Raw genomic sequence first — 24,134 nt, forward strand, 5'->3', positions numbered from 1 at the left:
AACTAATATAATTGTTTGATATTTGATAAAACAGACAATATATTTCACTTCAATTCAAAATTCTCACTGATAACCATGATGACATTAAACACTTACAGCATTCCAATTATTTTTAATGAAGCCAAGACGTAATACAGAAATTTCAGTTGTGGGTAGACTCACGCACAATAAAACTTCATGATTTTAGGAAAACAAATTAGAATATGCTAAACAAGGAAAGGTATGGAGTTGTGTGCCCCTGCTATGTTTAGAAGCAAAGCCTAATTTATTCCAACATACCTCAGTAAAAATGAACCCTGGGTCAGTGCTGTTAAACATTTTAAACAATTTTTTCTTATCTTAGTGAACAAGATGCAAACACAAGTTGCTATCAGTGTTGTTGCAACTTAAGTGCTTTTTTTTGGTCAAATTTGCCTCTCTAATATGGGAATGAGTATGTATAACCTGAAAGAGTACATTATAGCCAAGGTTAAATGTCAGTTTGTACTGAGAGAAGGTTTTTTTATTGTGGTATTGAGAAAGGGGAAACGGTATTCTTGACGGAGTTAATCTAACAGTATTGAGATAAAGAAGCATGATCTGCCTTTATCCTCTGAAGGTTCTTTACCTTGGAATGGAAAGAATCTTGTTTAAGCATTTCTCTTCCTCTCTCACTCTATCTCTCTCTTTCTCTCTCTCTCTCTTGTCACAGGAGAGAGCCTCACTATCATCACTGTTGCCATCATCGTCGTCATCATCATCATCATCATCATCATTAGGACGGAAGTATCCATCATTCAATAATGCAAAAATCCCATGCTCCAACCTGACCTGAGAACTGAATTTTTGGAGGGTCCTAAATTGCCAGATTGAACGCTAGCCTAATCCTATGGGGTGATATTTCTCATTGGGTCACAGGGTTATGAGCATACCATGGGCAGACAACTCAATTATTTTTTTTTTTTGATTCACCAGTTGTTTGTTTATTGTTCCAGGCTTCGTGGACTAATGTGGTGACTTTAATCTGTTTAAACAGTCAGTGATAGACAGACAACACTTACATGCCCAAGTTTTGTTTAAAATTCTTGTCTGGACTGTGACTTATGAAATTCCAGACTTTTCAAGCTTGTTGGAGCCAAATTTGTGTGGACATGACTGATCAAGGACGGCACGCGTCTCCCACATAAAGTAACCATGGTAACACTCAACCGAGACTGTTGCATTCTGCTGTGGCATCACCCTTGAAGCATGTCGAGGACATTATGCCCTAACACAGCTGAAAAAACATGCCCAGGGACACAAGGAAGGAGTAACAAGAGAAAGAGAGAGCCCTGCCAATGATAAGATACCCTCATCAGAGTGTGTGTCATGTTTATGACACAGCGTCAAGAGAACAGGGGATTAGAGTGCCAAAGATAAATACATCCACCCGCAGAAACGATGGAGGAGGGGGGAAAAATAGAGAGAGGAGGAAACTTGAGAAGCAAAGAGTCACCCTAACACCTACAGTTGTTTTTTCACATTTGGGGAGAGAAGAGGTTTGATGTTGACCCACTGACTTGAGTTTAACGCGAGTGAAATATTGCAGGAGTGACGGCACGGTTCACTGATCTTCAAAGGAAGCAAGTCAAGATGAAGACTCAAGTTAGGAAGATACTTTAAAGTATGTGTTTTCTAACATTATGAAATGAACTCACTTTAAAACATTCGAGATCCTGCAACTAAACAGTCAACTGACAAAGTTCTGAGAGAGAGCAATATCGCAATGAAGAAACCATAAAGTTACTGAGCCACCAAAGATAACCAGTGCTGTTTAGAATTCTGATGATTAAATTTTCATTTAAATTTAAATTTTCTCAGCACCACTTTAAATACAGAGACTCTAAACACCACACAGAGCAGTGTTATATTAAGTCTTTCTCAGCTCTCAGCATAAAAATTTGTGAGGGGTTTGTTTCATCAGAACAGAGGGTGGTATTGAAATTGTCTGCTGTTGTGACCTTCAACCTTTTCTTAGAGCAGCAAACAGAATTCCTCTCTCTCTCTCTCTCTCTCTCTCTCTCTCTAGTCACTGAAATTCTAAGCACATGATTGAGGTTCCTTCACTAGCATTCTTTAAGTCTTTGACATATAAATATATGTATTCTGTTGATCTGTCTCTTCTCTTATCTTTACATGCACTTTCCATATAACTTTTATCATGTCTGTGTGCAGTGTAGCCTATAGTATTAAAACACACTGCACACTGAAAGTGAAACACACTGCACACTGAACTCCTCAAAACAGTTACCACAGAGCTGTAAGCAGTCCTGTATTCTGTCACATCCTAGTGTATCAAAATTAACTAAAACCTTTTATGTGTTTAAGTCATCTGTTGTACCAAAAGACTGGATTTTATCCAAACCCCATTAGATAATTACTGGTGCCCTTTAAGCATAATTGTAATCTAGTAAAGTTGGAAAGTACGATGAATTTTCCTTGTAACCTTTAAATTATTCAATTAGGCCACATAAAAAAAATTCAGACCCTAAGTGGATCAATAACTTGATTAAATTAAATGTTTTGATGTATTACCGTAAATCCGTAAAGACCAGAGCTTCTGGTTTGCATCGAGGAGCACACAGAACATTTGCTGGTCAAACACTCTCCAGAAACTTAAAACTAAACAAAACATCTAAGAACTGAATCTACTTGTCCAATTATTTGCCCTCCTTTAACATTTTTACCACTGACTTAATCTATGTTTGTAGGATACTAGGAGTACACACATTAACAAATTATGAAAGGAAATTTTCTTTTGCTCCAAGTCTGGGGATATTATGTGTCTGCTCAAGGTAGTAATCCTAACCGATGATCTCTAATTAAACTGTACATATGGCTTCATTTGTGAATAATTGAAGGAAAGAAAGCAAGAAAGTGGGAGATAGTGGAGAATGGGGTAGAAAGAGTGGGTATAAGTGAAAGACTTGGGAAGCAGGGACCATGGAGAGGAGAGCGTGCAGGGGACAAAAGTACATAAATAAAAGAGGGGAAAAGAAAAGAAAAGTAGATAAGAAAGAAAGAAAGAAAGAAAGAAAGAAAGAAAGAAAGAAAGAAAGAAAGGGAAATATTTTAAACCACCACAGACTTTATAAGATCTATTCTAACATTTTTCAATCTTCTACTTAAATTCTACATAACATGACACACACATTCCAACCATTTATGTATGCTGGCTACTCATCTTCTGTTTCGCAACATTACTGTTGTTTTCCCTGCCCCCTTTAGCCAGCCTCCTTAGCTGTCAACTGTGTCAAACATGAAGTCAAAGGTTGTATACCACATTAGGTCCAGGCCTTCCACCCACAGCAGGGGGCGTTTCCTGTAGCAAATAACAGGCTATTGGTCAGAGGGGTCACAAGGTCACTCACCTATCTGTCAGCAGGCTGTGGAGTTTCGGTGTGTGAGTGTGAGTGTGTGTGTGTGTGTGTGTGTGTGTGTGTGTGTGTGTGTGTGTGTGTGTGTGTGCGTGCGTGTGTGCCTTGACCAAATGGCCAATAGCTCAGACTTGACTTTAGTATGACAATATTTTACAGATCTTACAGGAGCAAATGGCAGCAGAGAATTCATAAATGGACAAGGGTTAAGCAGAAGTCTAAATGCTGGAAAAAGTTGTAAAACAAACAGAAGTCATGGGAATAAATATTCAATTTTATGTGATGCATTAAGAAAATTCCCAGTATCTTCATAACTGATAGCCATCCTTGAGGTTTTCTTTTAAGTGGTATTAGAAGCACTGGCAGGGTGACAAGAGGGAGTTGTTAATGGTAGTTTACAGGAGAAATTCCTCAAGGTTGTAAGGCTTGGAACAAAAGAGGCTATAGGCGCTATTAGCACCCAATAAACTGTAAACACATGTCCTAAGGACCATCTATTACAACCCAGGGTTGTTTTTATAAAGGTTAAAATTATAATTAAACATGCACATACACACGTGCATACGCACACACACACACACACACACACACAGAGTGACCTCCAAAGTTCAGCCCTAAAGGTATACCAGATAGCTGATCAGTGGATCATGAAAGGTACACAGTGAAAAAGACAATAGCAGTGATCTTTTACAAAATATCCAAAATATCCAAAGGAGGGCATTTCAGATTTGCAGTGATCCATCGCAACATGTTTCAGCTCATAAAGAAATGTAAGATTCAAATGAATGATGTTGAATTTTAGATCTCTGGTGGACAGATTAGCTCTGTCTGTGTTCCACTGTAAGTTTACTTAACCAAGTCTTTGTCAAGTAAAAGACACACAGAACGTTTCTTTGTCCTTATTTGAGTTAGAGACAGTTAAAGAGCTGGGACATCAAAGAAAAATACCCCTAAGCAGTAGGCAATTTGTAGGGGTATGATGGCATCCCCCTTGTTAGCAAAATGACCAAAATGCATCCCCCTTGTTAACCTGCCATCTCCATATAAACTCTATAGAGTAGTGTCAGTGACCATTGGGCCATCCCCCCTGTTGACCATTGGGGCATCCCCCCTGTTAAAAAATAACAAATCACCTACTACCCATAAGCAAAGGAAAGTTATGTTGAATCAGTTAAGACCAAATACCTCAAGCAGTAGGCTTAAGTTTCCCTAAAACCAGGAACATGTGCAGCAATCCCTGTTCTCACAGACAACTACAAATGCTCTGGAGACTCCAGAAAGATCTACAGCAAGTAACACTTCAGTTATATAGACTGAGCTCATTTACCAACCTGAATATTTAATTAAAATGTAATAAGAAGGGAAAAAACAATAGCATATCAAGAAACATTGCACAGCTTTTGAAAGTGCTGTCATGATCATCATCAGCAGCCGGAGCAGCACTATCATCATTATCTGTCCTATTTTCAGGATCCCAATGCTCCATTTGGCCTGGGGTCACATTTTGGGTCACTGGGAAGATAGATTATTGGTTTGGCCTGATTTGTGCTGTAGGTATCTGAACAGTAAGATGACCACCTCTAGATGCTGGGCAAATACATCTCTCTTCTCCTCTGTGTGCAGATCAATAATAAACAGCATAAGTAAATTCAAAGGTCCTTGCAAGTCAAATAGGCCTAACCCTGAGATCTCAGGTCCAGTCAGGCCTGGAGGGGGAGACCCCTTAAAAAAATCCATCAAATTACTCGTAGTTTGACATTTACATAAAATAAACTCAGTGCTTTGAGTGAGTTTGAATCCTATTGGTTCTCAAAGACTCTGTGGTAAGAGACTTTTATGGACATTAAATATCTTCCCTGTCTTTCACTGAGCATCACTGAGCAATCAACTGGATCCTGTTACTGGTCTGTAATTGTATTCAGTTATCTGAGTTCTCCTTTTTAACTAAACTCTGTGGGACATGACCACCGATGTAAATATACATAAAAGATGCATGTGAGTGACTGGATATTACCAGGGTAACCAGTTAACAACTTCAAGTTCTTGTAGTGAAGAGAAACTTTGAAAATGCATTGTGAAAGATTCGCCGAGTCATCTCTTGGCCAGTGAGCTTGCTCAAGATCTGAATCCATCCCAGAAACACTGTCATAGCCTGAAAACACAGAACAAGTCATAACAAGAAAACAAACTGTTCTGCATAATTTATTACATTATTTAAATGAAACAAGAAAGACAACAAGAATTAAGTAAAAGAATACCAGGGCATTTCCTGGCATTTCAGTTCCGTTATCCTCCATAAACATCTCGCAAAAAGACAAAGAGAAAAAATTGAGACAAATCAAATGATAATAGGATGTCTTTCTTCCTTTCCTACATTGAGTTCTACCATTGTAATACACTAAAAGTATGACAATCAAAATGGCAGAATACTCTGGTCCTGTGTAACCAGACCTAGGCAAGGATGGCTAACCATTAGCAAGGCTAGCCAAGTTTAGAAGTTAAACTGTGAAGAGAAAGCTGAGAGAGAGCCAGAGACGGATTTAAAAAACAGTAAAATCCTGAGTGTCTCTTGGTAACATAGTGTTAAAATAAACACAAAGTAAATCAAAGCTTCAAAAAACCAAGTGTCTCCACAGGAAGACGGAGTTTCTCTACACATCTAAAAATTTTTGGGCAAATATACAGGTTTTCAGCTCATAAAACCAAGGAGCGCAGTTCTGGGGGTATCAGCAGATTCTTGTACTTCTTGAAGTACTTGTACCTCTTGTGATGAGGTGGGTTTAATAAAAGGATGGAATAAAGGAACATTGTGGAAAGAAAAAAACAAAAACACTTTAACCACTTTAACTACAACATATGGAGGCATTGTGTGTCATAAAGATCATCATTCATTCATAGCAAAACAACCAAACCCCCAAGAGATTATCATTTGACATTCACCGACAAAAAGCATTTATAACGGAACTCTACAGAGCCAAAACTAAGAGTGTGTAGGAGTGCAGTTTCTGGCATGTTTGCTCAAATGCGGACTGTCAGTGGTCTGATGCTAACAGCACTCTCAGGGATTGACATCACTGTTACAGTCCAAACTGCTATGAAAACGGAACAACCCGTTGTAAGACGTTTGCTCTTTGGAGATCTGGATTCTGTCCATCTCTCAGCCAAAGGATCTCTCATGAATCTACAGCCTCGCGTCACAGACTGATTACAGAATGTCTCTATGGTAGCCTGTGGGGAACACGATGGTAATGTCCTCTCAAGTTGACTTTTCTGCAGACAGTAAATCAAAGAACAGTAATATATCCCCTCCCTCAGATTCTTAAGAATGCTCTCTCTGTCTCTTACTAACCTTTTCCCTTGCTGTGTCTTTTCTGAACCTCTTTGAGTCTTTCCTTGTCTATCTAACTATCCATCCGTCCAAATGTCTGCCTGACTACCTTTTTCTCCCACACCGACACATTCACACGCTCTCTCGTTCTCTCATATGACATAAAACATTTCTTGCTTCAAGGAAGTTATTGGATAGGATAGTTTTTACCACAGGGCTCTGTCTTAAAAAGCCAAGGCTTGAACCCTCAAAGCATTCCCTGGTCTTCAACTGAGGCGGTCCCCATCATCAGTCTCTTCATTTTCACATATTTGTGGGTAATTACAGATTCCTAATGTTGTCAGATACACTCATTTCCTCACATTCATTTTGTACATACACCCATACAATACACACATATGTACAGACTGTGCTTTGGGAAGCTTTTCTTTTACGAGTTATCATCCATGCTGCTTTGTGACAATGTCTAGTGTAAAATGCAGCAACAAAATAATCTGAATTTAATCGCATGATGCAAGTCAACATTCATAAGAGAATTTGGACAAACATACAAACATTAATTGAAATCTGCACACAGTACAAGGTTTTTTAGATGGACCCAAAGAATAACAGTTTAACTGACTGATTATACGTAGAGGATAATTTACAAAATGAGACAACTCTTTCATGAGTCTACATTAGGTAGCAAAGCTGAAGAGTCAAGAAATTTTCAATGTCTCCAGATTTTTCCTACCAGCTCTAAAATTGGTAAATGCTTGTAATGTATTGTACCAGGATACATGATCTGGAGATGCATGTACCTGTTTTGTTCTCTCTTTGTTGTTAACTCTGTGTCTTTCTTACTCCATCTCTATGACCTCCACAACCACTGAATAGTTGACAAGTGTATCCGTCACTTTTATCTGACCATGATTCTGTGGGACAGCAGAATTTTCAAACAGAATGTGACATGGGAAAGATGTTCTGGAGTATGAATGTAATGGTAGTGCACTCTGGGGATAATTTGGGTTTGGATTGGGTCCAGTGGTAGGGGTTTGTCAAGACATGTTTCCCCCGACCCAAAACACTTGGACACATACACATACACACAAACACACACATACTTAGTCTTTCATCAAGGTCCAGGCTAAGCAGGTACACTGGTGACACCATAGGTTGGACATGTAAGACAAAAAGTTCATTATTCTATGTAATTAGTTCATTATTGTATGTAATTAAGTCATTATTGTAGCTAATTACACAATTCACTAGAATGTAAATGAACCCTGAGACATACGTTTTCAGGCCTCAAGATCTTCAAGCTGACAGATAAACTCTGCAAAAGGTCTTGTATCTCTCTGCTTCTAAGAGTTAATCAAATTTCATTGGAATCAGTCAGAATGTTTGTAACCTTCACAAACCAACATACACCAATAATGTGGGGAACTCTGAGCTAAGAGTGTGTAATGCAGTAAGGGGCTGACCTTCCTTCAATGGAATATAATCTTATTCAGTATTCCTGAATACACTACAACACATACAAAAATTAAGGACCTTAAAAATGACATACAAGTTGGGTTGTTTTGTTTTCTATGTTTACGCATAAATTCTGTCCATTCAGCATCATATACAAAGCTGGGTTTCATCTTAAAAAAGTCTCAGATAGTTTTGACACTTCAGACTTCACTTGAATTAATACTTTTTATGGGTATTTAAATAATAGTTAAATCCTGTTCACTTGTTTCAAATGTGTTCCTGCATGCTTAAAAATGAATGCAGCACTATGTATGTAAATTAATGAAGTTTTAACTGTCTTGGGTCATTTGAGTGCTGCCTAACTCTGAAACAATGTCCTCAGTCAGTGAACAGGTAAGCAGTGTTAGCTTGAATAAGCCACTCTGTATAAAAGAACCCGAAGATTTTATTCAATTACGAAACATTGTGAAGGAAAATGATCCATGTTAGAAAAGTCAGTCTTTTGTTCAGCCCACAGTAAGACATCTCGACCTCTGCTCACTCCTCAGGGTGGGAGCTCTACCTCCCGCTGAGCCAGCAGTGGTCCAGCCTCAGTAATATTAAGCTGTTCAGAAGGAGGTAAGAACATGCCAGTATGTTTCACAGTATGGCAGAAATTCTGTCATTTCCTTGAATTCTCGCGGGCTCCCCAGAAACCCAAATTTTTGTTCATGTCAGCACAACTTGCGAAACTCTTTCAATTTCTCCTGTGTCTTAACTTTCCAATGGATCCCGGGAATGACATACCCACACACACACACACATTCTGCCGGCTAATACCCAAAGGTTCACATACACTGTAGCAAATCAAGATTAACTTTAGGGTTGAACCTTGGAGGTCAGTCTGCATTTGTGTGTGTGTGTGTGTGTGTGTGTGTGCGCGCGCATGTGTAACAGGACTCCACTGTGACACAGACAGAATCAGATTACAGCTCTGGGTGAGAGGAACAAATGGCAGAAACATTATATTGAGATGGCAGCTGCCTTCATAGTCTATACATTAACCTAAGACAGGACATGCCTGGACCTATTAGTCTTTACTTATCCCTAAACACCGTTCTGGATATATTAGTGCATCACTTTTTCAACACTGATGTCTTCCTTAGCCAACTTATTGAACCTGTTAGTCTATACATGTGCCTATACACTTTTCTCTGTCGTGTACAAGATATTGGATCTATTGGTAAATATTTTTTTAACACCGATCTAGCCCTAGCCAAGCTATCATAGTGTATGCTTGACGCAAAAACTGTTCTCTGCATTGGAAAAGCTTTTGGACTTACTAGTCTATAATTTTTTAGTCTATAACACTGACCTCTTCCCTATCCAGGCTGTTGGATCGATTAGTTTATACATCCCACAAAATAAGCCCCAACACTCTAATAATAGAACTATTTATTTGTTCATTTTCACCAAGACAGACATACACCCCCCACACCCCCCCCCCACCCCCAACACACACACACACCTCATATGTTTTGTTTTGCAGACTCTATGCTGAATTCTATTTTAACAAAAGTAAAGAACAGAAACCTAATCCTAACCATAACCAAAGAAAATAAAAAAAAAACCACTTTCACACATTAGCTGTACTAATAACAACAATATTTATTTAAAAAGGACCTATGTTTTTTTTAGTAGGGGCCATGATTTTGACCCCCAATTTGATGTGTCTCCAGCAGAATAGTGTACTTTTGATAAAATGCCAAGCTAAGAACAAGTACACACACACACACACATTTGTTTTCTATTTACAGAGGGATTTCTTCAAAGATAGGGTCAATGTTGTGCTGGATTTCTACTCTAGGTGAAGCTTTTCCTTCACTGAAACACAAACACAACCTCCAATATTCTACAGTCCCTGAGTCAGTACACTGTGATCTGTTAAAAACTGTCAGGCCAATACTGCTTGTGAGTGAACTATACGTTTCAAAATTTTCCTATGTACAAAATATATAATAATTTTGTGACTTTATTCAAGCTAATCTTGGAAAACTGTGTAATCAACAGCAAAATGTCTTCTTTTCGTCACCAAAATGGTGCATTGTGTTGAATATCAGTCTGGTTCAGAATGCTGTTTAGTCTGGGGCTTCTCAATATTCAAGGTAGAAAATTTCCTGTGGTCGCAATGACTTCGTTTTACATCATATCAACATGTACACCATCACAGTTACTTGCATGTAGGTGATATTTAGAAGTACTCTCATAATTACAGCATTCTTGTAATCCACAGTTAACACTCAACACTGGCACATTTCCTGTGTGGCAGGGCATCTCTTCTAAACTTGACTGAGTTTGAACCGCTTAGACTTCTACCAAAGCCAGCAGGCTAAATAAGGCATTGCAGCTTTAATGATAAACCAGGTTATGAGAAATATGATGAATGATTTGCCATTTTTATCAGGACTGTTATGTCTACATGCTCACACTTTTATTTATTTATTTTTTTTAACTTTGTTTGTACTACCAGAAGTATGAAAAGCATGTATGAGATAATGTTGATGAAATGTTGATCTCCAAATCTATTTAAGAAAACTGAGGACAAAAATAACACTCAATAACAAGCCAGTCTCCACAATACTTTATCTGACCTAAATCTGACCACGATTTCAAGATCTAAACTCACAGCCCAATTGTCTATGAATAAGTAGAGAGAATGGTTAAATTTGCACCTCTTTGGTCAGGAAACTACTGTGTAGAGGCAATTGCAAATTCTCTTCTCCTGTAAACCCCAAACCCACAGCATTTTCTCACTGCCTTGCGATTCTAAAAAGATCAGACCATTACCAAAACAGAAAAATAAAAGCTTAAATGAGAATTTAAACAAGAAAAGAAAATCTATTTTTGCCTCAGAAGAATAGTGATACACACAAACACAGACACGTGAAACACACACACACAGACACGTAGACGCATGCACACGCACACACACACACTCAACAACACCGTGGCCGGAGAGACAGAGTAACACTAAGCGAGGGGCGGTTGCTGCTGGGTGATGGAGTGAAATGGTTATTTGTGGGTTCTCCTCAGATTTTTATTTTCAGGCTGTAATCATACTTAAAGCATTGTCCCTGTGTTTGGATAAACACATCATACTAGACACAGCCACACACAACAACGTCAGAGTCTCTGAGACTGGCTAGGGCTCACAGTCAAGAGGCTGTAACAAAACAGAGAGAGAGAGAGAGAGAGAGAGAGAGAGAGAAGCTGAAAGCCTATTATATAAAAGAAAGAGAGAGGGAGAGAGACAGTGAATGAGAACAGATGAAAGATGCAACAGTGTGAGAGACCTGTGGAATTTCGTCTTCTTGGAGATTCTTTCGCCATGGTGACAAGGAACATACTGAGACGCCAGTGGATTGGGTTTTAACCCAACATGTATTTAACTCTATATGTGAACACTTCTTTTCCACAGTTATTTTCAAAGTAGATAGGTAAAGGATTTGAGTGTGTGTGTGTGTGTATGTGTGTGTGTGTGTGCTGTTTTTTTCAATGACTCCACGTGATAGAGTCCTTTATGTCAAAACGATCCAGGGGCTCTGTTCCATTGGTGGAACCCCCAGCTAGGCCCATCAGTGTGGGTAGCCAATCAGAGATATGGGCAAATTCACAGTTAACATGTCCTGGTTTCTCTACCAGTGGGCCCACAACAAAGCTCATGACTCCAATCCCGCCTACCCAGAGCGACCACTTCCTGCCCTGCACTGGCCAGTCACTGCCTCCCATTCAGGCTTGAGGCCCATAATCTGTGAGAACAAAAGCACACAACAGCTGTGTTAACATCAGTGTTTAATCCAAGATAACTGTGGACTAACAAGCCAGTAATTTGGTTTCTAATTTGGTTTTTTAAATTTCTTAATTTGAAAATGTTTTCAGACAGTTCATAAGATATATGTATTCATTCCAGCATTTCCCATTTTTTCAGCTAATCATTTAATAATTCTTTCTTTCTGAAAATGATTACTGCATATCACTCTCTAAGCTACAGACTATAGTTGCTCCATTAATCAATCAAACAATCACGAAACAAACTGACATTTATGCATCATAAATAAAACATCCAATACTTTCAGAATCCTAATCAAGTGATTTCAACCAGAAATTACGGATTTCAGACGCAGTACTGTGTTTGTGAAGGTTTATTTTTCAACAGCATGGAAGACTTTATCCTAGCAGAGAACAACAAATCTATTTGTAAATCTACTTAACAGAAAGTGATTCTACACAAGATTCATATTAAAGTTTAGGAGACATTCATCTGTCTGGCTAAAGCATAATATCTTTCTTTGTTCTCTCTAATACTGACAACTCCTATATTAGGATGAAAATGATCAAACATTGCTGTAGGTTTCAGTTTTGTCCCCAACCAATCTCAAAGTTTTCAGAATTGTGATATTGATCTAGGCAAACATGATTCTGTTTCTGCCTTAGCTTTGCTCTCTGACATTAGAAGCTTAAACACAAAGATAGATCCTGGAGCTGTAGTCGGGGGAGTAATGTGATAATGAGACTAAACTGGCTATGGTAACGGGTGTGGTTAACTTAAGGATAATCACTATGGCTTTTCTTTCTCACAGTCACATGCACATGCATGCACACATAAAACTGACTGGATTCTCTCTCTCTCTCTCTCTCTCTCTCTCTCTCTCTCTCTCTCTCTCCCTTGTGCACACACATACACACAGACAGACAGACAGACAGACACACTCACACACACACACACACACACACACACAAGGATTTCTTTTCCTCTGGCGTTCAGGTCATGGGAGGTTGGTGTGGTGACTTCAGCCTCCTAACCACAGAGTAAACCCTCCCAAACTGCAGCCCATTTAGCCGTCTCTCTCTCCATGTCACCAAACTTTTTCCTCTTCTCTTACTGTTGCTTCTTTTTCTGTACCAACTATGTCTTTCTGTCTCTCTTTCTTTCTTTCTTTCTTTCTTTCTTTCTTTCTTTCCTCTGCTCTCTTTCTCTTTAAAAGAGTTCACTTGATATTCAAAATTATGGAACAAGAAAGAGACAGAGGGGGGAGAGAGCAAGAGAGACAGAGAGAGAGAATAGTATACAGACAGAAACAGACGAGTAGACAGAGAGACTCCCCAGGGCCCAATCCAGAGTAAACAGAACTACCCAATCACAACTCTTCAGTCTGCTGCCACAGGAAGGTGAGAGGAGGGGCCTGTCAGGAAACAGGAAGTAGCCTCTCTAGTTTCCAAAAGGCCCTCTCTAGAACAGTCTCTCTCCTCCTCTCTGATTAATTTTCAATGTGCTCTCTCTCTCTCTTTCTCTCTCTCCCTCTGTTACTTGCTCTCTTTCTCTGCTCTCACAGCTCAATACATTGATTGCAACTGCAAGGCTACCTTTCCTCCAACGACTTAACTGTCAGCATGTTTATTTCTCTCCAGCAGGCTTTTTTGTCCAAACTGCCTACAGCAGAGCCCTACTGCTCAATGACTCTAAGGTCCAACGCACACTTCACCGCTGAAGAATCTTCCCAGTCTGTTCCCAGGGTCCAACCAAATCCTCATTTGCCGTTAACACAGGACAGGGCTGGGAGACAGCTGTGAAGGAAACAGTGACTAACAAGTTAAAGGGAGCCCTCTGGAACTTGGAAGATGAGAGAAACAGATATTGTATTGTGTGTTCTGGTTGGCCTTCATCGACTAAGTCAGCTACAATCTGGATGATATAACTGGTTCTGGTTTCATGCCAATTTCCTGATGAAAATACAAAGTTCATCTAATTGGTATAATAATCAGGAAAAAAATTAGGTACACACATAAATCCTCTGTGTTGGTACCATAAAGTGCTATATTTCCTTATTCGAGTGTGGTCCATGATACCATGTCATACTTTTTATTACTGCAAAACTAAAGGACAGTGCCCCTTACAGAAACAGTACAAAAAATTCCTTGAGGACTTTAGACAGAGTTGTGACAACACGTGTTCAGTGGAATAAACTACTGTAGAATCACTTCAGTGACTAATACAAACCAAATGACTAATATTCTTTTGACCACTGATTCAGTCTTAATGACATTACCACACACATACAGTGAGGTAATATGTCTGGGTGTTTTATGTTTATAAACAGCACAATGAGCCAACAGATACACCTGCAGATCCTCAGAGTCAGAAACCATCAGATCCCACCGCCACACATTACAAAGCTAGCCAGACAAAAACCTGTGCCCGTTTAGCCTCTATAATGTACTTCCTGCATTTAATTACCTAACAAACACTGTAAAACAGCCTAAAAATAATTTGTTTCATTTGTTTCCTCTGATTTTGGTGCTTGTTTCTGGCTCAAAGTAAATGAATGGTCCAGGTGGTGCTTCTGTTTCCCTGTGAACTGACATACTCGTCACCGTGGCAATAACTCACAATGTGTAATGCAAAAATGCACTGAGGCAAATGTTGCTGCTGCTTAATTTGTTCCACGTTGTTTTTTACTCCACAGTTCCACACACAGCAAACTGTTTGGGGAAAGAAGCGTTCCTAGCGTTTTGCCACCAGTCACACACACACACACACACACATACACAAAGCTCTTACAGAAAATCAGATTATTATATGAATGACTGAAAATTTCAAAGGTATTGCATGTGAAATATTCCCTCCCCTTTTCATAGAGACAGAAGCCATTAACATTTCTGTATGTGACAGAGTCCAGTCTACAGTGATATAGTGGCACCTTGTGGATATTTGGTGAGTAGTGCAACTAAACCTGTGTCACTCAGATATGGTTGCAAGCAAAACTGGATAAAGCAGAGTGAGAGAGAGAGAGAGAGAGAGAGAGAGAGAGAGAGAGAGAGAGAAATCTTATGGAAAAAGCCTCTATGTGCCCAGAAGGATGATGTGGTTGTAGTGTTATTATGGTTGGGAAGAATTCAGTTCTGACACTTCATTAGTGTAACTGAATTCTCACATGCCAAGTAAATAACATAGAACTTTATGTGCATGTCTGTAAAGGCATTCTCATAGACAAAGGTAAACAGCTCTAAAAATGCTAACTGAAAGCGATACTACACAGATACACTCTAACAGTCCCTCAAGGCTCACAAACACTTAGATGAATACTCAAAAGTCTGTGTGTGAGTGTATGGGGTCTATGTATTTTGAACAATGGTTCTTATGTCAAGACTTATATTTAATGATCAGAAAGGCGTAGATAGCAGAGGGCGTAACAGAAAAGAGGCTACATTTTGCTAGCTAAAGTGCTAACTTCTGAAAATGTGTCAATTCTAGCACACAGGTAAAAGCAATTAAAGTACCTAGAAAGTATCTAAATCTAAAGTATCTAGATGCTCATGCTCAATTTACATTTAAAAGACTTTTGTTTGTATCATGCAGAAATCCGCTGGCTATGTCAAATATTTTCACTTTGTATTATCTTTCACAATGCATTTTTTACCCCCAAAATCACTAAGCACACAAAGTTTTCAAAGTTGAACTCAACTAAAGGCAGTATGTTGAATATATTTCCTTTTTAATTCCATGCCAAAATGGAGTTAAAACTATATTTTAAATTTACATTAGGAGAGTAAGGAACTGCAAGTCAGGCTCTGACGAAAGTGAAAAACAGTAAAACACAGGAAAAGTATGCTTTGGAGTATTTATGAAGACTGATCAACACTCACACCTCATCAACACAATGAATCATTCCACACAGGACCCTCACGCTTACACACACACACACACACACACACACACAACCAAACGGTGAGAGAGACAGAGTGTGTGTCAGTTTGACAATTAACACACACTCACAGGAACTGATGCAGAAAATCAGAACCACTCAGCGATTTTCGTTACTTTGGACCTCAAGCCCCTCAACATCTGGTATTAATCAACTAATGAATAAATATATTGAAAGACCTCATTCGTGATGATTTAATTATTTAGCTATTACATTTAGCTGTATACATGTAGGAATTGCACTTTCAGAAAAAAATGAAAACCTTGGCATTGGGAATGACAATTGCCAGGACACACACAAATTTTTAGCCACTACAAATCACTACACTGGGCCTAATCCCAACCTAAGCGAACCAAATGAAGTGGAAATCTCAACTTTTAAAGGCATTGTTACAACTTCACACTATGTTAACCACTTTAACATGATACCAGCACCTACAGACCACATTATTCCTGCTATACCCTAAATGGCTGCATAAAGATATTCTCCAGTCATTTAAAAGCTATTTTGCTCTGAAGGGGAAAAAAAGCTAAATTACGCAAAAAAAAAAAAAAAAAAGATTGCAATTCAAACACATATGAAATACTCTTTGTTACCAATGCATGTATTTAAGACACTTATAACAGTACAAACTCCACTTTAGGGTACAGCGCTGTACAGCTGAACAGGTGAGGTATGTAGTCCCGCAGTGGAATTAAGCACTGCAGAGTTTTACTTCAGGAACTTGATAAAGACGAATGGCATATAATCCCACTGTAACTCCTCAGACATACACAAAGAGTTGAAGAAGCAACAATCCTGCAGGTAAATTACTTTGAATCAACACTCAATTCAATATCTAAAACAGTTGATCAAGCATTTGAAAACCACCCTGAGAAACACCTGAATATCAGATTTAAATGAGCATTAGAGCCATGTGTGGTGCATTAGGGTTCAAATGAAATCCAGGAAGGCTTAGATCTGTGACAGGAGAGGTGGCTAACACTGGTGTCCAGTGTCATATGTCTAGACATTCCTGATTCCAGAGGTTTCTGTGTGCAGGCATTGGCACAAGTCCTAGATAAACACACTTGATTAAGCTAATCAAATGAGTGAGAGAGAGAGAGAGAGAGTCTCTTAAGTCATTCACCATAGTGCTTGTTACATTTTTCTCATTGATTTTGATCAAAATAGGATCTACAGTAGCCAACCAAATGAATGAATTGATACAACACAGTATTCAGAAAAATATTCACAGTTCAGCCTGACTATTCACCTGATGCCTACCAGTCATGAATTAGCCTCTAGACGGTGTGCACAACGGCTGGACAGTATTTTTGAAGTACTCCTGTTGATAAATTGTCCAAATTTGTAGTTTTAATATGGGAACCACGATAACCAATATCATTCCAACTCAAATGTCGCTAAAATTATTAAAAATTATGCCGAGAGGCCTTACTGCTCCCATAAATCTGCAATAAGGCGATTGTAAAAACCCAACAATGTATAAGCGTTTTAAAACGCATTCTCTAGATTAAAAGTTGTTTACCGACTATCCCACTCATCTGTTTGAAAGTGGGTTCCTTTTTGCCCTCGGGGAAATGACAGACATTACCGTATAATTGCACAGCAAAAAACGGAAGCCGGAGGCACAGAATACCCAATACAAAGACTGTGATAACAAAGACGTCAGAACTCCGGTGTACAGCAAGGAACAATTATCTTTCCGCGTAATTACTTCCAATCATACTTTATAAGATCACAATCGATCATCTCTCCCTATCTCATGTTACACTGGACGAAATCCAACTGAGATGAATTACCTAAACCTACAATTTGTTAAACCGTGCAGTACATGAATGCTCTAAAACCGCAACACAATGTTACAAATTACATCTAATACACAGACCCTTACTCTAAGTGTATTTCTAGGTAGCTTAGGTGTCCTAAAATTGGTCGCAATTCGTTAAAATGGGATGAGCTGACAAAGAGTTAAAAGAAAATTAAGTTTAAAAAAAAAAAACGAGTCACACAGGTAATGGACTTCTTATCCAAATGAATCATGAACAGCCACACAACAGAGAGTTGTCAAGAAAATCGAGATGTACCAGTCTTTAAGAAAACATACTGTGCAAATACAATCAAGTGATGGAAACTATGGCTGACTTTAATCAGTCTGGGTTCGAATAGTTGTCATTCAAATTCCAGGGACTGTTGAAAGAGAGGGTCCAGTAACATAGTTGTTCAAGAGGGGGACACCTTTACATTGTAAAGAAAAATCGCCTTAGAAGTCAAAGCTCCCACTGATATCAGTAAGACTGAACATTTTTTCTCTCCAGTGTGTTCAAATGTTTCTAAACCATTTGCTCTTCTTGTTTTAAATTTCTCTTTAAAGTGATTTATTTGACTTTTCTAATTTTATCTCTCATTTCTCTTTTTAAATCAATTTATAATTGCCATTCTCTGTAAGGAACTTTGTGTTGAAACTGTGTTGAAAGAACTGCTATACAAATAAAGTGTCTTGGGTTCCATTGGCAATGTCACTTTTTCAACCAGTCTTCCTGTTTCAAATAAACTAAGCAATACTGAATGACTATGATGCACAATTCAATGATGTGCAATTCAAAATTGAGCACAATAAAAAATATGAATTAGATGTAGGATAAAATTTCCTGAAAATATACCTATTTCACTGAAGGAAAACCAATCACACATGATTAAGTAGTTACCCTGAAAAAACTGAGAAAACTGAGAAACAGTTGGACGACCGGAGAAGATGCACTGGGACGCAGTACACATACAGAATATGATTTGATCACCCGGTTGGCAATGATAGTTTGAAAAGATTCAACAGATGCTCACATGCCACAGTAAAAATCTGGGGTGTTTATGGGTACCCCTGACACAGGTAAAATTCACATATTAAATCTCGACTGACTGAATCATCATCATCATCATCATCATCATCATCATCATCATCATCATCATCAGTCTTATGCCCATGGTCCCCAAGCTCCAGTTGGTCCAGGGTCACATTTGGGGTCATCAGGTGGGTATGTAATGGGTTGGGCCTCTTTCTGATAGTGCTGTAAGCGTCTGAGCAGGAAGCTGACCACCTCTGGGCGCTTGGCCGATAGCTCGTTCTTCTCTTCAGGGTCCTCGTCAATATTAAACAGCATGACGGTCTTCAGAGGCTCCGTGGACTCGACCGGGCCCGACCCAGAGTTCTCAGAACCCCTCAGTGATGGGGGTGGAATCCAATAATGGCAACCTGCAGGAAGAGCAGAGAACAAACATCTATTTTAACAAAAATGACAACACTGCTTAAAAATAAAGCAAAGCGACTCTATCTCAAACTTTTAAGGCAAGGAAAAAGGCCATGTAGGAAGTTTCCTTAGATTTTAGGCTGGAGTTGCCTTTTTTAAAGTGGAGACAAAGTCAAAGGCAAGAAGAAGAAAAGGAAGAAGCAGAACAAGCAAAACAAGAACAACTGGCAAAAACAATGGGATACCATCTGTGCTGCAGTCACGGTTGGATCCAAAATATTTTCAACTTATACCAAATTTTGTTTATGAAATTCTCCGAACCCAGCAACGACTGGCAGTGATATTACCTGGGTAACCGGTGAGAAGCTTCCAGTTTTTGTAGCGGATAGCTGCGTGCATGGACACATTGAAGTTAGATTTGTTGAACTTCAACGGGCCCGACTGCGGTTCCCTGGTACTGTCTGGATCAGAAACTTTCCCTGGACCTGGTTCACGGAGATAATGTTTGAAAATAGAGTAAGTCAGGTGGGCAGAACCAGATGAAGATCTTGAAACCTATTCTGGCCCAATGGTCCACATTACACCTAACATTTTTTCCTCTTCTTTTTCTTAACTCACACGGAGTTGTGTCTTCATAGAGAGGGTCAATGTTGTGAAGCAGCTCCAGTCTTGGCGAGGCTTTACCGCGACTAAAAGAAAAAGAAAAGAAGAGGTTAATATGACTGTCACTGTAGCCAGAGCTCTGGCAAAAAAACAGAGCAGAAGAATGGATTTTGCTTATTTTATTGTTTATGTCTTTTCGACTTGCTTCCCTGAAGTCTCTTCAAACAGTTCCAGTAGATTAAACCAGTCATCCCTTGAAAAGAAGACTTTTTTTGCCAGAGGAACTTACGGGATAAATAGGCTACGCAATGTCTAAAACATTTTCAGTGTGATTCTAAATCAGCCAGTGAAGCCCCCCCCCCTCTCCTTCCTCCACTGACTAAGGTTCCTTTAAGTGCTCTACTTTTTAAATTAGGATGTTACTGGCTACACAGAATTCTGTCTACTCTTTCTCACAAAGTCTTCCTTACAAAAAACTCAAGGAGCATAAAGCTGGTTTGAACTGACTTCTATTTATTTCAATTCTTTAATATTATTTGTGTGAGTTTGTGACCCCACCTAATGGTGCCCCATTGATCAAATCCATCAAGGGGCTTTGTCCCATTGGTTGTTCCACCAGCCAGGCCCACCAGTGTGGGAAGCCAGTCAGAAATATGGATAAGTTCACGACTGACAGTTCCTGGATTCTCCAGTAATGGTCCCGTGACAAAGCCAATACCCCTAACCCCGCCCTCCCAAAGAGTCAACTTCCTGCCTCGTAGAGGCCAATTATTGCCTCCTTCCAGTGTCTGCCCACCATTATCTGCAAAATAAAAGTCAAGAGAGGTCAGTACCTTAAAAATATATAAATTAATCTAAGTTGAGGATTTCAAACTTTTTGAACGCTTCTCAGCGAGAAAATATTCACAGAATCTTTCCTTGCTTTTTGATAGGAGGAACCGACAACTAAGCTGCAGTGACACCTTGTGGATATAGGTGTAATGCCTGTCAGGATATAGCTCTAACCTGAACTTTACCAGCACTAATTTATGACAAAGCAGTTAACTGGAATTTTTGAACTTTAACTCAATCCATATAATTTATCCATCAATCTAATAACCTGGGTTTGTCAAGTGAAGTAAAATCAACAAAAAATGTGGTTAACTCTAATAGTCTTTGACCTCAAACAAAAAAAGACATGATGTCTACCCAGCTTTCAGCAAACGGCCTTTTCTTTGTGACACTCCACTGAGGTTTAGACACAGGAAACTGTATGTGAAAACTCGGCCACACGCCTTCTGATGTACTCACATACCCGCTTCTCTCTAAAAAGTCTCCATGTGCACAGACATATTGCTCACTATCAGCTAAAGCCAGACACCCTATCTGAAAACCCTTGAGAAACCGTTTAAAATTCAGTTACCACAAAAGGCCAGAATGTTTGCTAACACTACATTACAAAACAGAGAAGACTACAGTTTGAGGAAGATCATTGGGAGAAGTCTTATTTCATTAAGGTTGGCTACATAACATCACACAACTCAACCATTGCGATCTCCTCTATCACATAGAACTGACTCAGAACAACTGCTTACCAGCAACTACTACCTGCAAAAACTAAACTAATCAACTACTCAATAAATGCAGTAAACCCAGATAAACCTTGTTATCTTCATGCTGCAATACACATATCCAGCTTCCATGTTTAATACATATTTTAATCAGAAATTTAATTTCTTCATCCTTCAAAAATTGATCTTAAATTTATAAAGTATTGACAAAATACCCAATTCTCACTCTACATAATCAAAAGACATTCTGCTCTTAGTGTTGTCAGTCTCTTGCAAATGTCAAGACAATGATTTCTAATTACACACAGAAAGGCCCATTTCACTCCATTTTTGCTGTTAAGAACTGAATGAATGTGACTAATTTTGAATGTGACTAATTTTTTTGAAGTAGCGTGCAGTGTCTTACCTGTAGAGAAGATGAGCACCGTGTTGTCCCAAAGCCCCGCGTCCTGAAGGCTCTGGGTGATGTTGCCCACTGCCTCATCCATGGCTGACACCATTCCTGCGTAGGTTCTGCGGTTGTGGTTTTGGATTGACTGATATGGGGTGACATAACGCTCAGGCACCTGGAGAGGAGCATGAACTGACTGCAGAGCCACGTAAAGAAACAGAGGCTGTCGGGAAAAGAGAGAGCATGTCACGTACGTTGATCAAAACATAGCTTGATTTTTATTGGGTTAATTACTTTCTCTAGTTTACATCAGTGAACTAGAAATAAAGTGAATTAAGACTGATCCAAGATAACAAGTGGTAGACCTGGTAGGTTACATGTTGTTTTTCAACCAAACACAGAGTGACTCATCCACATATCACAAATGCCACCAATGAGCAGCGTAGTCTAATGTGTGTGTGTGCAAGAGAGAGAGAGAGAGAAAGAGAGAGAAAGAGAAAGAGAGAGAGAGAGAGAGAGAAAGAGAGAGAGAGACAGAGAGAGAGAGAGAGTGAGTATGTGTTTAAACCATTCTGCAAAAACAAATTTCAACAGCTAATGTCAGAGGTGACAAACTATGTTCTAACTAAGACAATGTGTCTGTGTCAGCCTGTGTGCATATTAATGTTTCAGTAATGCTGGTTACAGTTGGTAAAAGTCCTGTTTATGCACTGATAATCCCAGCCGTTTGTGAGTATATGTGTGTGTGTGTGTGTGTGTACCTTGTCTGTTTTGTGTGTTTTAATGATGCTGGTAGCTTTTTCAGTGAACAGTTCAGTAGAGTAGGCTCCACTGTATGCTGTGGCCACCTCCTCTCCATCTCTCAGGTCCAGTGCACAGCGGGTGAGGTTGAGAGGCTGGATGTGGACACAGCGGTGATGGGTGTAGTAATCCTCTGATCCAGTTAGATAACCTGTGGAGAACAGTGGATCAACCCAGACTGAACAGAAAACACAAGAACCCCAGGTCTACTGTACTTCTATCACCAAACCTAGGATATTTTAGCAAAGTTTATTTTTCGGCTCTATTCAATGAAAAGTGGATGATAACCTGTAACCGCTTCTGTCAAGCATTGTAATCCAGGAGTGCCCATACAGATATTAAAAAACAAAAGAAAAAAAACAAAACAGTGATGCCTCACTGATTTTTCAGTAACAGATTAATTCCACTGTAGAGAATATTACCATCTAAGGCAAAAGGATCCGTTACAGATTTGTGCATTAGTTCTGACAGGCTCATACAATTAGTGACATAGACACAACACTAATGAAACTCATTTGTAAGGTAGAACGAAGCACTAAAAGCATAAAAAGTAATACTGAGTAATAACTAGTATTATAATTGCTATATAACTAATTAACAAGGTTTAATAATGAAATACTGACACTTAAGATACAGCTACTTTTGCCAGTAGGTCAAACTGTGTACTACACCCACCAAAGTAAGTGTCAAACCCTCTGCGGGTTGGCAGGCAGTCTTTCTGGAACATTCCCAGGTGCCACTTGCCCACCATGTGTGTGGCATAACCTGCTTCCCTCATCAGCTGAGGCAGCAGCTTTTCATCCAGAGGAACACAATAAGGTTGACATGGCCAGATGATCTGGTGCTGCATGCCAGTGTGGATCTGAAACACACACACACACACACACACACAAAGAGAGACACATATACATACGTATGAAAAGATTACATTGAGACACTGTGACTCTGAAGTTCCTTAATCTCATTTCCCTCATTTTCAAGGTGAACAGAGCAATAATAAGAAGCAACACTCCTCGAAAATACATTTCTTTTTTTGAAAATAGAAAACCTAAAGAAAAGCTTCATAATATTTTAAGACGTTTAAAGTTTGTGTTTTTGTATAAAATCAGCTTGAGACTGAATATTTCAGAATATCCCCAAGTTACTTTTCCCATGACTTTCCCCCAAATGATTTATGCATGAAAACTTTAAAGGACTGTTTCACATTTCTGTTCATTTTATACCATAATGATCTAACCTGGTAGCGTCCAGTCATCAGCTGGTTTCTGGACGGGGTGCAGATGGGCTGTACATAGTAATTCTCCAGCCGCACTCCTTTAGCAGAGAGCCTGTCCAGATTTGGCGTTTTAATTTCTGATCCGTGATAACCGATGTCATTCCAGCCGAAATCGTCAGCCAAAATGAAAACAATGTTGGGAGGACGTTTAGCTTCTGAACGAATTGGATGTAATGACAAGAAAAACACCGATAGGAATTGAAGAATCAGTTTGACACCATCCATTTTCTTTGGGAAGTAACTTATTTCGATTAAAGTAACCTCTTCCCTACTAACTTAGAACTGAAAAAGGAAGTTGCAGGGTGTCATCCCACAGACGTACGATCTGCAGCAGTCAACTGCATACTA

At 39.2% G+C, this 24,134-nt stretch overlaps 1 protein-coding gene across 2 annotated transcripts; it reads right to left on the bottom strand.

Moving 5' to 3' along the window:
- Nucleotides 1-18,638: 18,638 nt before the first annotated feature.
- arsb (arylsulfatase B) lies at nucleotides 18,639-24,064 on the bottom strand. 2 transcript variants are annotated; one of them, XM_030768438.1, is made up of 8 exons: nucleotides 23,748-24,064; nucleotides 23,186-23,372; nucleotides 22,471-22,661; nucleotides 21,725-21,932; nucleotides 20,327-20,570; nucleotides 19,784-19,854; nucleotides 19,513-19,650; nucleotides 18,639-19,170 (listed from the first exon to the last, which is right to left on the bottom strand). In XM_030768438.1, exons 1-8 carry the CDS (start codon nucleotides 24,009-24,011, stop codon nucleotides 18,893-18,895), a joined length of 1,581 nt encoding a protein of 526 aa, XP_030624298.1. In that variant the 5' UTR covers nucleotides 24,012-24,064; the 3' UTR covers nucleotides 18,639-18,892. The 2 variants fall into 2 exon arrangements, with proteins under 2 accessions (XP_030624298.1, XP_030624297.1); XM_030768437.1 differs by having other exon boundaries at nucleotides 19,513-19,626; nucleotides 19,721-19,854.
- Between the last annotated feature and the right edge of the window lie 70 nt (nucleotides 24,065-24,134).

This window comes from Chanos chanos, chromosome 3, assembly GCF_902362185.1.
Source record: "Chanos chanos chromosome 3, fChaCha1.1, whole genome shotgun sequence".
NCBI classification, from domain to species: Eukaryota; Metazoa; Chordata; class Actinopteri; order Gonorynchiformes; family Chanidae; genus Chanos; species Chanos chanos.